This window comes from Phoenix dactylifera, chromosome 6 (genome assembly GCF_051530095.1).
Source record: "Phoenix dactylifera cultivar Ajwa chromosome 6, Ajwa_hap1_PhDact_Kaust_v1.1, whole genome shotgun sequence".
In the NCBI taxonomy this organism is placed as follows: Eukaryota; Viridiplantae; Streptophyta; class Magnoliopsida; order Arecales; family Arecaceae; genus Phoenix; species Phoenix dactylifera.
Window position 1 is genome coordinate 37,334,050 of NC_143195.1, and position 15,697 is coordinate 37,349,746.

Here is a 15,697-nt window from a genome sequence, read left to right on the forward strand (position 1 = left end):
GAATGCATGGATGAATTGAACCAGCACTGACTCGGTCAACATTACCATCAAAAAAACACCTGGCCATCCTTGGACAGGAAGTCAAAAAAACATTTCACCAAGGCAATTTTTTTCAAAGAAACATTTCATCAAACACGGACATAACGAGCAAGAAACACAAAAGGTGGTGCGGAAGAAATGTTGGATATCTCGACCTTGGATTTAGACCGAAGTATCCCTACGCCAATCTCACCCGCCGACTCCTTATGAGCTTCAAGCTCACCCTCACTGCACTGTCCTCCATACCCACGATATCTTCTCCTTTCACAGGAAAGAGCAATCCGGCAACCAGATCGGGAATCTGACGCAAAGCAGAGAATATGAGACCTTTGATGCTTCCTTGATTGGCCACCACGGAGTCGCAGCTCGAGGCGTTCGATTCGGGGGGCCGTGGTCTCTTGTGAGGCGATCGGGGAGTCGAGGGTTTATTGGAAGAAGGGATCGGAGGTGGAATCGGGGCCACGCTTGACGCGTTCCATGGGATTGGGAGGAGAAGAAGAAGGAAGGAAGGAAGTAGGTCAGGGATTTTCCATCGTTTGGGGATTCCGAGTCCGGAGGAATTGGGGTGGGGTGATCGGACGCAGGCCCGGCCAGAATCGGACAGGCGCCTCGCCGATCGAAGTTTAGAATTAAACTCATTCTGAATCCTGAAATCAAGTGTCAAGATCAAACGAATAACAAACTTAAAACAACTCGATCTATCCATCCAGCCAGCAACTCCTCAATTTAAACTCCAATTCAGTCGGATCACAAGCTCTGCTCCTATCGGAGGACATCATTCAATGATAAATCGAACGAAAAAACCGAAAAGGTAAATGAAGCCACTTAAAAAAAATCTGTTTTTTTTCATTCATTCCAAATAAGAAAAAAAAAATAAAGGAAGAGCAAGAACGAAACCTAGCAAAGAGGAAGGTAGCAGGCTGGTCGGATGACTCAATGGGTGAAGGCATAGAGGACGGTGGAGATGTAGACGACGAGGGCGGTGGAGACGAGAGTGACGAGCGCCGCCACCGCCCGGACGGCGGCGGCGCTGCCGCAGGAGAGCATCCCGAGGCGGATCTGGATGACGTTGACCATGGAGAGCAGCAGGAAGAGGCAGCCCATCATGGAGCCCACGGCCGAGGCCAGCATCCCGAGGCGGAGCGCCCGCGCGTTGATGTGTGCCCGGAAGGCGTCGTCGACGTCGTTGCTGTTTATAAGATTGATGGCGAGCTTGAGGCCCTGCGCGACGAGGCTGGAGAAGAGGAAGAAGCTGAAGGAGACCACCTCGAAAACCAGGAGGTTGCGGATGACGTCCTGGCCGGCGTCGCAGGCGGAGTTCCCTTCGAGGCTCCGCTGGCCCGGGGAGGTGAGGGAGAGCCCCACGAAGACGGCGATCGTGAAGAGCGAATTCACATTCACCAGCCCGTCCAGCGCCGTCACGTGGATGCTCGTCGTGCTCCGCGTCTCACCCATCGCCGATCGCTCGTACCACTCAGTCCTTCCTTGGCCCCGTGTTCTTGTCCTCCGATCCGGAAGACAGACAGAAAAAGAAGGGGAAACAAGGGGGATTTTTTCCTTCTTTGGAAGAGAAAAAAAAAAACAACAACAGCTGTACTTAGGGAGGGCGTGTTACTTACTCATCCATCAAAGAGAGAGCGGATCCTCGTACCGAATGCGAGCGTAAATGCTGTTTCGTAGAGTATTCTTTCTGATTCTGTGGACTTTGAGGAAGAGGAGGAGGAGAAGGGTTTCATAGGGTTTAGGGAAGAGGAAGGGAAAGGTAAGGAAGGAGTGTGGGGCTCTCAGGGGGAAAGGTGGCTCCGATGGATGGAGAATCCAAAACAAAAGGCGATGCCTTTCTTAATCTTCAAGTACAGTACACTACCTGCTCCGAAACCGACATCTGGTGGAGGACAGAGTAAAGCTGGCGTCGGAGACACCGCTACATTTGAAAAACTTATTTTGGATTTTGAAAATTAGATCCTTTTTACTAAAAAATTATAAATCTGAGATTAGATCTGATTCGGATTGGAGTTTGATAATACCCATATTGATATCTATATTTTCAAACAAATATCAAATTAACATCCATATTTATCCTAAATAGATGAAAATATATTCAGATATTAAAATATATTTATATTTCATATTTTTTTCTATTTAGAATTTTAGATACAAAACAAATTTTGAGAAAATATTAATAGTAAAAATTATAATTTTAGTAAGCATTTATTGAAGCAAGAAATAATAACCATAATAAAAAAATTGTTGGAAGTAAGAATTGAATGGCACATAAAAACAATAGTTACATAATCATAAAAAATAAATTTAATAAAAAAATTATGATTGTAGCATACATCCATAAAAAAACAAGAAACTATAAAGAGTCGTCATCAAAAAAGAAATTACAAAATGCAAGGATCAAAAAAATTATCTAAAAATACAAGCTACAGTATATTTGAGGAAGAATGAAACAAATATTTGAGCATTGACAATTCCAAAGAGGCCACACATTCTTAAGCCATTTGAAGCATTTATGCATCATGGCCGTGCAGAAGAATTCAGTGCCCAAGAAACTCGGACCTAGAAGACCACCTTACCCCTCCAAAGCCTTAAGCTATCCTCCACTAGCTTCTCTTGCAAGAGCTTTGCTCTTTGGACACCACCTGGTGAACTCATCTACCATTGAATATAATCCTCATATCACATCTTTCTAACTAATCCCCACTTTAATAAGTTAACACCTAGAAATAATATTTTACCAAAGCCATCCAAAAAATTAAACCTGTATAGACAAATAAATACTCTTTCTTCATATGGGGCTGGTAAGTGAGTACGGAATGGGCAAATGAACTTCTTTCACAAGGCCCATCACTGTGTGAGGAAGGTGATGGAGATAAAGGCTCTGTAAGCTTAAGAGTTGTTGGTATTACAATTTGGAGTTTGGACTCAGAGGAAAACTAGACATTCAAGTTAAAACCGCATGAACACCATAAAAGATATTGACCATTGGTGAAACCCTGTATGAGTACCAGAAAAGCTAGGCATAGAGCTTTAGAAGAAAAAACATACGTCTATTACGCACTAAATCGGAATTGTCTTGCCCTAAAATTCCATGATCTGATGTAATCTTTTCTTATTCTATGTTCATCCTAGAACATCTAACCAGTAGGGGAGAAATTATTGCATACACTGCACGCACCTAGATATGTTTGTGTGGATTACATTCATCTCATGCCCGTCTTAGTGATTGGCCCACAGCAATACATCTAGATCTTTCGTGTACGCTATAATTTTTTCAATAGTTAGGATTTGTTTGGGAGAAGGTTATTATGGGATAGTGGGCCCAATGCATGCTGGAAAAGAAAACTGAAGCAATAGTTGATTGTCAAATCTTTTAATGATTCTCAAATAAAAAAAATCTGGTGAGTCCAAATATGTGATAAAAGGAAAAACTTTTAATCAGATTGGAAACTTGAAAGTAATGACATTTAATAAATATCATACTAAAAGTTAGATATTATTCACCTTTTTTTTGTAACATTAGGGGGCTTAGTGCCCCAACAACATAAAAAGAAAATCAAAACATTACAGACGAGAACCGAACTCCTACAATGTCAGCCATGTTAAGAGCTCAAACATGTCGAGAAAGATTAGCGGCAGAGTAAAAAAAAAAAAAAAAAAATCCAGCCAGACGATCTAATCCATCTGAGTGACTGATAGTATACCAAGTCATCAACAATGAGAATCAATCTCTACTACTAAATTGAAACTTTCTTCGATGTCTCTGTGAGGCTTCAGATAGGTCGACTCTGATTTTTTTTTTTCTCAAAAGATATCATTTCGATTCTCTGCTTGAAATCCATGCGCAAGATTTCAAATGAAAAACAGCGAGGAATTCGTATATAAAATACGTCACGTTTCTTTTCCTGTGCATGGATGTGTCAAAAAGTCCAATAAAAAAATAAAAAATAAACAAAATGACATCCATCCGAGATTCTCTCCCAAACAACAACCAGAACGAGGGAAATCTGGGTGGGCAAGCTTGAAACTTTGCCCCAGAATGTTACAAACCGCTTCGTCAGCTTCACCCATGCAAACCGCTTCACCAAAACCTGATCTCAGCCCCCGTTTTTCTCTTGGAAATCATGCGGTGCCGCCCAACGATTGGAATTCAATGCCTTCCAGCCGGCATCGAGTCCGTCGGCCCGGAAGGAGAAGATGATATATAGCTCGAGAAGCTCACAATCTCCAGAGAATTTTCGGTTCATGAATTGAACGCTAGGATCGAAGTCACACCTAAGAGTGATCAGAGTAGCGATACAGGCCTAGGATCTGGAACAGGTAGCGCATTGGAATTTGGAATCCAACTCCCCAAAACCGAGCCCAAGGAATACAAGAATCAAGCTCCGCTCCTATAAAATTCATTGGCCATTCCCACCTCTTTCCTCTCCTTTCTCCATTTAGTCTCAAATGCTCAATAGCCCTATCAATCTGGTTGTTCGTGATTACGACTTCACTTGCGTTTAACTTTTGAGTTTTTTTTCTTTTCTTTTACATGTATAGTTGTATACCTCTTAAATATATAAAATTATATTAATATTCTTATAAAATTATCATTTTTTATAAATTGTGATTTACTCTAAATTAATTGTTAAGCATTTGTTCCTAGATTCTTCGCAACAACCAATAGATGTCGAGTAAGGTATCTTTAATGATGTGGTATTACCTGTCATTGATTCCTTCTTCTTGTGTATATCATTTCTATGTCTTATACATCACCATATCTGCCTTCCAAGAATATTTTCTGATAAATATGCAGTTGACTATAAAGTACAGTTTTAGGTTGAGAAGGTTCCATCCAAGTATTTAGCAGATTTGATAACTAGCTGTAAGCACAAAGCCATCTCAAAGGCACAAATCAGCCAGAGGACCAAATGGCATGCAGCCACCCTTTCCATGTCTTGTACACAGTAACAAAACAAATTGGCCGAACCCTTGAAGGAAGTCGAAGCAATATTTCTCAGGCATGGATCATCTGAGGCACACGCACGGCACTGCAACATGCTGTGCAGCTGTGGATAGCTGCCATCAGAAGATAGATGGCCATCAAATAAGACAGTCTACGAGCGCATGCTGTGTCATTTGCGGTGTGTGTTGTTTGATAGCCATCCATCAGACCATGTAAAAGAAATATATGACAAGATAGAGCCCTTCTAAAACACCATCCTGACTATCCAGTCGAACAAGGGTGCCCACTTTTTGAAACAAAATTGCTTCTCTATTGTATAGTTTCAAAAGAACCAAGAAAACTTTCCATTCAGGTTTTCGAAACAAAATTGCTTCTCTTACGCTAATTTGAAGAAAGTTGTTCGGTAACAAAGCCTCTCGAGCCAAATACAGACTTCACTGTAGAATATGGCATGTATGGAGTAATATTTTCCATTCTCCTTTTAAATTTAAGAAGTCAAGGCAATTTCAGTTGCCAAGTTATGAGCAGCTTTTAATTTGCCGAAGTTTGCATCTTTTCTGTCCATCAATATTTGTGTTTTTTCTACTGCCATCTCGATCATTTTCTTTGTAAGAGCATAGATCAGGTCCTCTGCTTTTCGCCAGGGAAAGGCTCAGGTAAATGGGTATAGCGGATTTAACGAAAGAACTCAACGATATTCTGCAGCAATGGAGTCTGTCATCCTTCAACAGCATGTCTATCTCCTTCTAATGCGAATAAGCTTAATGCTGCAGAATATTATTTTCCAATCAGATTGCTTTTCTCCTCTTACCTTCTGCAAAGTGCTTTGAGAAGTTTCAAATCCAGCACAACCTTAACCTCTGAAGCTTGAAATTAATGTGATGCACTATTGGGAATAATATTAGAATTTTTATATTTTTAATGTAACTATATGGACCTAGATGTGCTGGTGATACGGTTATGGTTTTTGAGAAAAGGTGATAAGGTTAGGTCCCCGGTTCCATCCTTTTGGCTTATTTTAGCTTACCATTTGCTGTCAGAAGCCTCAACTTGGTAAGAAGATGCACTTATGTTCTCACTGAATCTTTGCTCTCTTGTGTGAGTCAGAAGGCATGCTGTTCTTTATTGTTTTGTTGAAGGTCATACCTTTCAGATGCAACAAACACCAAGTTGGATAGCTCTGGTGGTTTCAGCTGCCTGCAAGTTGGAGAGCCATGTTATGGATAGGCGCACATAATTTGAACCATTGTTTCTTATTAGATTTTTTAGAAAACAAAAGAAAAATTAGATGGACTGCAATAATCTCTTCGGGTTGTGTTCATAAATGTTCTGATTTTTGTAGATTTTTTGAAGAAAAATGTAAGAAAATTCTCTTTTTTATCTATAGAATTTTCACTCAATATGCGCATACTAGTTCTCTTCCCACATGGAAGCACAAAAGTATCCCATTTTAAGGACGGGTTGGGGTTGTATCTTCTGCACGAAAGGATGATTGATCTTTTTTCCGCAATAACTACCACTGGATCGCATCTCATATAGATCTTAAAGCATCCCTATATTTTCGATCAAGTGCACTAGGCCTTAACTAATCAAAAATAAAAGAATTAGATAAAATAATTGGTGAAATACTATGTTTTCTTGTAATTGGATTTCCATGGCATGTAAAAAGAAATACTTGATTCCTTCTAAAATTGGTTGTTGGATTGAAGGTAGATAGCTGACGGGTGTTTAACCTGGCACCTGCTTGATCTCTGGAGAGGGTATATGGAGTTCGGTGCACTCTTTCTGATACTGGTGAATGTAGTTGGGTTCAGGCGAGCATGGGTTAGTATGAATACTTGAATAAACCAGTATCCGGTTAAGCGATGAGTTGGTTGTTGAACCTGCCTCTCCTGTTTTCCCTACTCCTCCTCTTCAAGTACCTAGGGAACTCAAGCGAAGAGACCATAGAATGGTACTGCTACTTGAAATCCTGGGGCTAATGGCAAGACAGAGGGAGCTGACGGAAGCGTGGTAACCCCGAGGGGGCTGTTTGCCAGTTTCTTTCGCACTTAGATCTCCGCCCATGCAAGAAAAAAAAGCATTTGGACCGGCCCTAAGAAAAAGGGAATCGGGACCTCTTTTCTGACTCTCTCGCGCGCAACCCCGGTAACTCCGTTTAGGGGTTCGCCCTCTCTTCGGGGACGGGGCTAAGTGACTTCGTAACCTTAACGTACTATTTTTTTTTCGCCTTTGGAAGCTAAAGCGAAAGTTGTTGAAAGCCGGGAGAAAAGGCGAAAGCTTGCTCGAAACGGCCCTTGACCCTAACCCTCGGAAGCGATCTCGTACGGCTCAAGCAGAAACACACAAATAATGCATGTCCTCTAATCCTTTGCCTTTTCATTGCCCTATTGAGTAAGAATCGGTGTTTGCAAAAATGTCGAGCCGAGCTTACTGGACAGCAAATTTTCGGAGGTCTTCTTCTAATGCTGTTGTATGGAGAAACTTTTTCCCGGAGGAACTTTTGGACCGAGTGAGAGCTGATAAACAGAGCAGACCGCAGAAAGATTCTAAATATGACAAGTCCCCCATGGATTCGATAAGAAGGAAAAAAGACCTAAGGCTTGGAACTGAACTTCAAGCTGGGGAAGGAAAGTAAGGAATTTGGATCAGAAGGTGGTGATTTGGTCTATCTAGCTCAACCTATGCATGATTTGGCCGCATTGCAGAGCAAGTTTTTTATGGTTTATTGTGGTTTCATGCAGTTTAAGGGCAGATTATCATCAGAATGAGTTATATACAAATAGTTCATGCAATATACTGCACTAGTTTGTGCATGAGGTTCGTCGGATGGGGTCTAGTAAGATTAGAAGCATTTGATCCTTTTTAGGATGAAAATTTTCCTTCATTTTTCTTCACACCTTGGGCATGGCCGCATTATGGTGTAGGGTATAATTTCTTGAGCTAGAGAGGTTTGTCCATTAGCCAAAACCAAGAGATGGTTCTTAATAATGGAGTAGTTATTGGTTGGACTAAGTCCACCGCTCAACTTGTGGACCAGTTCAATTGCAAAATACCATGCACAATACGGACGAAAAAGGAAAAAGCGATACATGGATCCTTGTGTGTATTGCTTCATGGTTAGACTGGTCCATCAGCTGAGCGGTAGATCTGGTCCAACTAAAATTTATACCTAATATTGTTAAACAAGTAGGCATCTGTCCTTGTTTGCAACGGCTAATAGGTGCTTAATTTGGCATTGAATGTCCTTCGTGATGTGGGGTATTTCTCTCCATTGAATCCTCCTCTTATAGATAACAAGATATTGTATCAGCCTGAAAGGGAATTTATTTTCTCTTCAACCTGAAAGGGAGTGGGAAATCTGTATCTCTGATGCCGGCTTTTCCATTTCTGAAAGTCTATAGCCCTATTTTTTGACTATCACTGCTTGAAATATTTATTAGGGCAGAGCCATACTTCCTAAACAGCAGCCACTTGCCATCGTCCACCATTTAAAGCACCCGTTTCTGAAAACAGAGTGCTGATGCAAGGCATGGTTTTTTCAAGACAGTGACTGAAAATGCACAACTAAAATCTCTATTCATGTTGAAATGATATATCCGTTAGCCTTCAAATTAGCCAGGAACCAATACATCACCAAGCCAAAAATAATACTAGTAGAAACAGCTAATTTGTAAAATTCCAAGGCATTTCTTGGAGAGATTACACAAAATGCATGATATCAATCGGTCCACAAAAAATTTCCGAGTATACAACAAGGTTGCATCCATCTATGCTGAGATGTTGCCTTTATGTCAGCTAGGTGCTCCATATATCTATTTGCTTAATAAAAAAACACATCAGCATATGATATTTGTTAAAAAAATGTAAATTTTTGATTAGTTTAGCTCGTGCATCTCGGAGCAAAACTAGAGCTGAGTAGGATTTTATTCACCAAATGCGTGATCGTATTCATTAATACTTCTTCTCATGAGACCACAGACATTGAAGCATCCCTCATTTGCATAGCATAGGTCTAGCTTAACATGGATTCAGAGCATTTTAATGCACGTTAATATGGTGTGTTTTTGAGGTACTAGGATCAATTTTTAAAAACCCTAAGCTATCAGATTGAGTTTGCTACATCAAAGTGCATGTTTCCACTGCTTGATGGATGTTGGCCAAATCACTAGAGCTTTGAGATGCATGCAAGTCCTTTAATGCGGCTAACACATATCCTCAAGGCTTCAGATTGAGATGGTTTGAGTTGCATATGTTTAGTGGAGAATTAGAGACCGCGTAACTTTTGAGTTTTAAAGTGAGTTTAGAAGTACCTGAAAATTACATGCAAGATGAAAACTTCTGATAATGAATCATTAATAGGGATTAATGATCTTGGTCTGATAACACATTGTTCCGATTCGATTTTGGGCCATTTCTACTGAAACAATCTAGAATATCCTTTACATAGGTCCAGCCAATGTGCATCCTTGCTCATTAGTAAAACTTTTTTCCCTTTTCTATTAGCAAGAAAATTGTTAATAGCATTATTCATGATGTGTTGCTTTAAAATTCAAGTAGTAAAATTTATTGAGTAATATAACTAGGAGTGCTGACAGTATATATTTTTAGAGGTTGATAACCTGATCAAATATAATGATGCGCACACATATTTTCACTTATGCACAATTAGATATTTGATGAATTCTAAATTAAATTAGATATGGATGTAAGCTAAGATTTGTTAATTTTTTTATATCCATCTATTTTCCTTGCATATTGGAAATGCTTACAAGATTAACTTAGAGTTCCTTGGAGATATGAACACCCACTCCTGGACGACATACGGTGGCTGGTGAGAGAGTGTGATACCTTCCAAAAATAGGCTGTTGACTGAGTCGCCTCCTATGCTACTCATCACTCCGGCGAGTTTCTTTGGACTCAAAGTTCTATTATCCCTCCTTCTCTAAGTTATCTTCTTTCTTTTGATACATCTTGCTGTACTCATGCGCGTTTAGTATGAGCAGCCGATGTACTAAAAAAATAAAATAAACTTAGATGATCCTTGGAAAACACGGTAAGGATATCAACTTCCTTCATGGTTGGTGCTGGTGGTTGAACGAACTTCGAGTTCAACGGAATGTACTTATTTAAATCCTAGAATTATATAATAACTGAAAACTGATCACGATAGACCCCTTTTTTGTATATTTTAAAACAAAAACTTAAGGAAAAGATAGATAAAACTCACATGTTACTTATGGGAAAGCGAAGCAGAGAGAATCTCTCCCATTGAATGCTGTGCTCTCCTGTCCTCACAAATGAACCGTGAACCTATACAGCGGATTCTAGCTTAAAAGCAAATCGGCAGAAGTAAATATTTTCCATAACAATATTTTTTTTTTCCTGTTCCGAGATAAAATTTTTAAAAAATAAGAAATAATCGGACTACATTTTCGGCTGTGGACCCCACATTTGAACGGATACGGGATGCGGTGGATGCTCAAAAACTGTTGCACTTGCACCAAAGTGAATCTCTCCAGATTCCAAGCCCAGCCGGTCACCGTTCCGGTGTCTCGCAGAATATCCACATAAATTTCTCCGAAGTCCAAAAACAAGTCATTCGTGACCAGCTAGTGGTGGATTTTCAAACACAAGGCCAATCAAGAAACGGAGGTAAGTTAGTTAAGCACGCAAACGCGGGGAATTATATCGTTCCCCCATTAGAGTCAGAGAAGGTTCTCCGCCCCCATGGGCTATAAATCCGACCCCTATCCTTTCCGTCTCCCTCCATTTTCTCTCCTCCCGCTTCCGATCCTTCCGACTCGTTCCGATTCCAGCGAGATGTCGGCTCCGTCGTGCTCGGCGTCGGACCTGGCCCCGCTTCTCGCCGGCGCCGGCAACTCATCCGCCGCGGCGGCGCAGTACATCTGCTCCCAGTTCGATACGGTGGCTCTCCAGTTCACCGATGCCACCTCCGCCATCGATACCACCTACCTCCTCTTCTCCGCCTACCTCGTCTTCGCCATGCAGCTCGGCTTCGCCATGCTCTGCGCCGGATCTGTCCGGGCCAAGAACACCATGAACATCATGCTCACCAACGTCCTCGACGCTGCCGCCGGCGCCCTCTTCTACTACCTCTTCGGCTTCGCCTTCGCCTTCGGGACCCCCTCCAATGGCTTCATTGGCCGCCACTTCTTCGGCCTCAAGCGCGTTCCCGAGCCAGGCTTCGACTACTCCTACTTCCTCTACCAGTGGGCCTTCGCCATCGCCGCCGCCGGCATCACGTCCGGCTCCATCGCCGAGCGCACCCAGTTCGTCGCCTACCTCGTCTACTCATCCTTCCTCACCGGTTTCGTCTACCCCATCGTCTCCCACTGGTTCTGGTCCGCCGACGGCTGGGCCTCCCCCTCCCGCCCCGTTGGCGAGTCCCTCCTCTTCCGCTCCGGCGTCATCGACTTCGCCGGATCCGGCGTCGTCCACCTCGTCGGCGGCATCGCCGGCCTCTGGGGCGCCGTGATCGAGGGCCCCCGCATCGGGCGCTTCGACCACGCCGGCGGGTCCATTGCCCTCCGCGGCCACTCTGCCTCCCTCGTCGTCCTCGGCACTTTCATCCTTTGGTTCGGCTGGTACGGCTTCAACCCAGGGTCCTTCATCAGCATCTACAAATCCTACGGCCCGATCGGCTCCATCCACGGTCAGTGGTCCGCCGTCGGCCGCACCGCCGTCACCACCACCCTCGCGGGCTGCACGGCGGCGCTCACCACCCTCTTCGGGAAGCGCCTCCAGACGGGGCACTGGAACGTGATCGACGTCTGCAACGGCCTCCTCGGCGGCTTCGCGGCGATCACCGCCGGGTGCTCAGTGGTGGACCCCTGGGCGGCGGTGATCTGCGGCTTCGTGGCCGCCTGGCTGCTGATCGGCCTGAACAAGCTCGCGGCGAAGGTGAAGTTCGACGACCCCCTGGAGGCGGCGCAGCTCCACGGCGGGTGCGGGGCGTGGGGGATCATCTTCACCGCCCTGTTCGCACGTGAGAAGTACGTGAACGAGGTGTACCCGGGGCGCCCGGGGCGGCCGTACGGGCTCTTCATGGGGGGCGGGGGGAGGCTCCTAGGGGCGCACATAGTCCAGATCCTGGTGATCACGGGGTGGGTGAGCTGCACGATGGGCCCGCTCTTCTACGCGCTTCACCGGATAGGGCTGCTCAGGATCTCGCCCGAGGACGAGATGGCCGGGATGGATCTCACCCGCCACGGGGGCTTCGCGTACGTCTACGACGCCGAGGACTCCGGCAGCGGAAAGGACGGCGCCACCGCCGCCGGCGGGTTCATGCTCAAGTCCTCGAATGTTAGGGTCGAGCCCAACGCGCGCGCCGCCACCAATCAGGTTTAGCGACGTCGTCATCAATCTCCAATTTCTTTCTCTCATTTTCTTTTTCTTTTGTATTTTTTCCCCTGCTTGATATATTAGATTAGAGTAGAGCCTCACTTTTTTTCACGAGCCCAGAAAATATAAATATATTGGGTCATATCGACGTTACGACGCTTCTCATTTTTATTTTCATTTTTTCTGTTTGTGGACGACCGAGAAGTGTACGGTGTCTTCATATCGAGGAGGAAGGTATGTGGGAGTCTGACAAGTGGATGGCTGTGATCATCTGGGGATTTTTCTCATGTGGTGATAAATGATGGATGTTCTCTTCTTGTTTTACCCTTGCAGTTGGTTTGACGTGGTTTTGGACTCCCCGCTCCTGTTGAACTTTTCTCTTTTAAAATTTGATTATTAGAATCGAAGCGCAGCCACTAGTTCAGTGTTTCCGAGCAAAATAAAAGTTCTGGATAAGCGAAGGATTCAGAAAATGCCATAGGAGGAGAAATTTTCAACCACAAAAAAGAAATAAGGAGAGAAATCATAAGATGAGAGCGTGACGGAGCAGGCATGGTTGTGCGTCCAAAAAAAAAGGAGTGATTCTGGTCGTTCTTTGCTTTTAAAAGGAATGGTTCAGACTCTGGATGTGGTTCGGAAGCCTCGAAGAATTTTGAATAGTCAGATATCACAGAAATGCAGAAATATTGATATATTCTTAAATTTCTCGTACAGTAAATGCCATTGGAGGAGAAATTTTCAACCACAAAAAAGAAATAAGGAGAGATCATAAGATGAGAGCTTGACGGAGCAGGCATGGTTGTGCGTCCAAAAAATGAGTGATTCTGGTCGTTCTTGGCTTTTAAGAGGAATGGTTAGATTCTGGATGGGAAAGGAGAAGGTGACAAGAGTTGGATTCTTCGAACAGTGTGGTCGCCATTTCTCACGCAAGGCTTGCGTCCATGGAACCTCGAGGATGGATACATCAGGGGTGCTCCACCTTTATGTTAAAACATTGCACAACCGGCCCTGGGCCACAGGCTGGAGGACAACCACCAACGGTACCCAACTAGTGGTCTGCCATAAAAATGATATTCCTTATTTCTAATTCCAAAAATTATATTCTTACTCCGTATTCGAAAGAGATTGGTGTTGCCACTGCATTCCAAATTGAGGTCAAAGTGTTACTCGGCTTGCTCTAAGGTCGTTGAGAACCGACCTGAATGGTTAGGTTGGATAAGACCGAGGAGAAGAAGAACCGGTCACCTTCAAAGCCAACTTGCAAGAAGTTCACTTATTAAAAAGTTTTCGGTGGAAGACACTCCGATACCTAAGTCAGAATAATAGAGAAACAGTATGGAAGGAAAAAAAAAATGAAGAGAGGGATCTCCAAGTGAGTTCTCCTAGGATCTTCAGGCCATTCCTTTATATAGGGCAGTATACTGATCTATTACATGATTTGATGCCACGTGCTTTAATTACAAGATAATGGTTGGCTGCATATTAACAACGTGGAAACCGTCCGACGTAAACAGTACACGACGGTAATTGCGCCGATCATGCATTGACTGCAATATTACTGTAGCTGTTGATCTTTATTAACACAAGCAAAGTGGCACCTTGGCTTTCATTGAAATTGTTCACCTCGGTTAATACCGAAATCAAGAAGGTTGGTCTAATACAAGGTCAAGATATCCAATATTTCTTCCATCACTTGCCCTCCATTCTTCTTGAGCTTGACAATCTCACCTCCAAGTGAGGCTAAGCCTGAAGCCCGCTCTAGCCCAGAATATGAAGAGTCGGTCCTCATCGAAGAAGAGATGAACTTCCTCCAAGCTCAACACTTCGTCCCTTTTGAGTTTACTATTAAGCTTGTCGGTCCCGAAGACCGGTGACAAATCCTCCTCCATCTCGGCTCGGCCTGTATGAGGAAAGTCTCAGGGCTGAGATTAGACTACCTCTTTACCCTTTCATCATTCAATTGATGAGGGTTTACAACCTCATCCCAACCTAGCTGGTTCCGAACTCTCGGTGGGCCATTATAGGTTTTCTCTTCTTTTGTTTTCTTTATAATATCTGAGCCTCAGTTTCTCTTTTCTGGGAATGCTTTACTCTAAAGAGTCATCCCCGGAAAAGCAATAGGTGGTACTTCTCTCCTCAAAAAAGCAGCTAGTTAATTCGAGGCACTCTCACTTCCATTCATGGATGGAAAGGAAAATTCTTTTTTTGTCTCCTCTTAACAGCCATGGCAGTTTGAAACCCTGTGGAAAATACCTCGGAAATCTCTAAACCTGCCCCCAAGGTTGTCTGGTGATGATCAAAAATGCTTGGACAATCTTCTTAAATCCAAGATTCCTCCCTTACAAGAATTGTTGTCCAAGAAAATACTGATTAACGCTAATCTAAGCCCAACCGATCCTCACGATAATTTTTTTCAAAATTTTTATCTTTTCTCCTCATCATTATGTTCTTATCTAACCTTATCTTCAATCTCGCAGTTGTTGCAGCTATAAAGACCGATTCGGTGTTGATCTGAAAGGTCATGCGCAAGAGAGCAAATGCGGCATCTAGGGTTGAAACCCCTCAGAGGAAGAAGAAATCGAAAGGAGAATCCACCTCGGCTCCTACTGAAACAAAAATTGAGGCCTCTGTTCCTAAGTTCTCTGCTCTCGAGGTGCCGGCAGCTTAGACAAAAGGTGTGGAACTCAACCCCAAGGTAAAGTTTTTGTTACTCATTAGGCTGGCACCTCCGAAGGGGGTCGTTCTCGCCCAGCTGTCTACTGCTGCTGCCATTTCTTCTTGTCCATCATCATCCAAGGCTAATACCTTAGCACGGACTGGTCCGAACTAGTCAGCTCCAGCTGAAGATAACCCTTCAGCTCCAACTCCTGCACCAGATTTCTCGACTCGCTCTTTCAAGGTTTATATTCCGAGGTGGTCTGTTAATGACTCTGATTCAAGCTTGACAACCCCCCCCCCCCCCCCCAAGTGGCCAAGGATGTGGTACGAGCTATACAGCTGCACGCCGACAAGAACTTTATGTGCTCCTTCCGCATCAATAACCTGATAAACGGAGCTTCGACTTGATTATTCGGGAAAGCTTCCGTTTTGTAAATTTTCACCACGTCTTTTATTTCGGTTACTAACTATTCTTCTTTTCAACACGCCCATGAGATTAACTATATGCACAAGGCAATTGTATCGCTTAGGCGGCATGCTTCAGATTTTGAGATGAATGGAAAGTCGCCGAGGTTGAAGAAAAATCAAGAGCCGATCTCGAGCAAGTGGAGGAGCGAACTTGACTAGCTGAAGAGAGAGTAAGGAAGGCCGAGGACAATGTCGAGTCGGCAGAAGCTCAAG

The 15,697-nt window shown here is 43.7% G+C and overlaps 2 protein-coding genes across 4 annotated transcripts; one reads left to right on the plus strand and one right to left on the minus strand.

Moving 5' to 3' along the window:
• Positions 1-864: 864 nt before the first annotated feature.
• Positions 865-1,874, minus strand: LOC120108043 (uncharacterized). The gene is made up of 2 exons (XM_088724062.2): positions 1,659-1,874; positions 865-1,543 (listed from the first exon to the last, which is right to left on the minus strand). The coding sequence occupies exons 1-2, from the start codon at positions 1,664-1,666 to the stop codon at positions 973-975; spliced, it is 579 nt and encodes a 192-aa protein (XP_088580188.2). The 5' UTR covers positions 1,667-1,874; the 3' UTR covers positions 865-972.
• An 8,615-nt stretch (positions 1,875-10,489) lies between these two features.
• LOC120103928 (ammonium transporter 1 member 2-like) lies at positions 10,490-14,974 on the plus strand. 3 transcript variants are annotated; one of them, XM_089923688.1, is made up of 3 exons: positions 10,491-12,358; positions 12,564-12,592; positions 12,692-12,992. In XM_089923688.1, the coding sequence occupies exons 1-3, from the start codon at positions 10,724-10,726 to the stop codon at positions 12,756-12,758; spliced, it is 1,731 nt and encodes a 576-aa protein (XP_089779814.1). In that variant the 5' UTR covers positions 10,491-10,723; the 3' UTR covers positions 12,759-12,992. The 3 variants fall into 3 exon arrangements, with proteins under 3 accessions (XP_089779815.1, XP_089779814.1, XP_088580189.2); XM_089923689.1 differs by lacking the exons at positions 12,564-12,592; positions 12,692-12,992 and adding an exon at positions 14,836-14,974 and having other exon boundaries at positions 10,490-12,358; XM_088724063.2 differs by having other exon boundaries at positions 10,498-12,592.
• Positions 14,975-15,697: the final 723 nt, after the last annotated feature.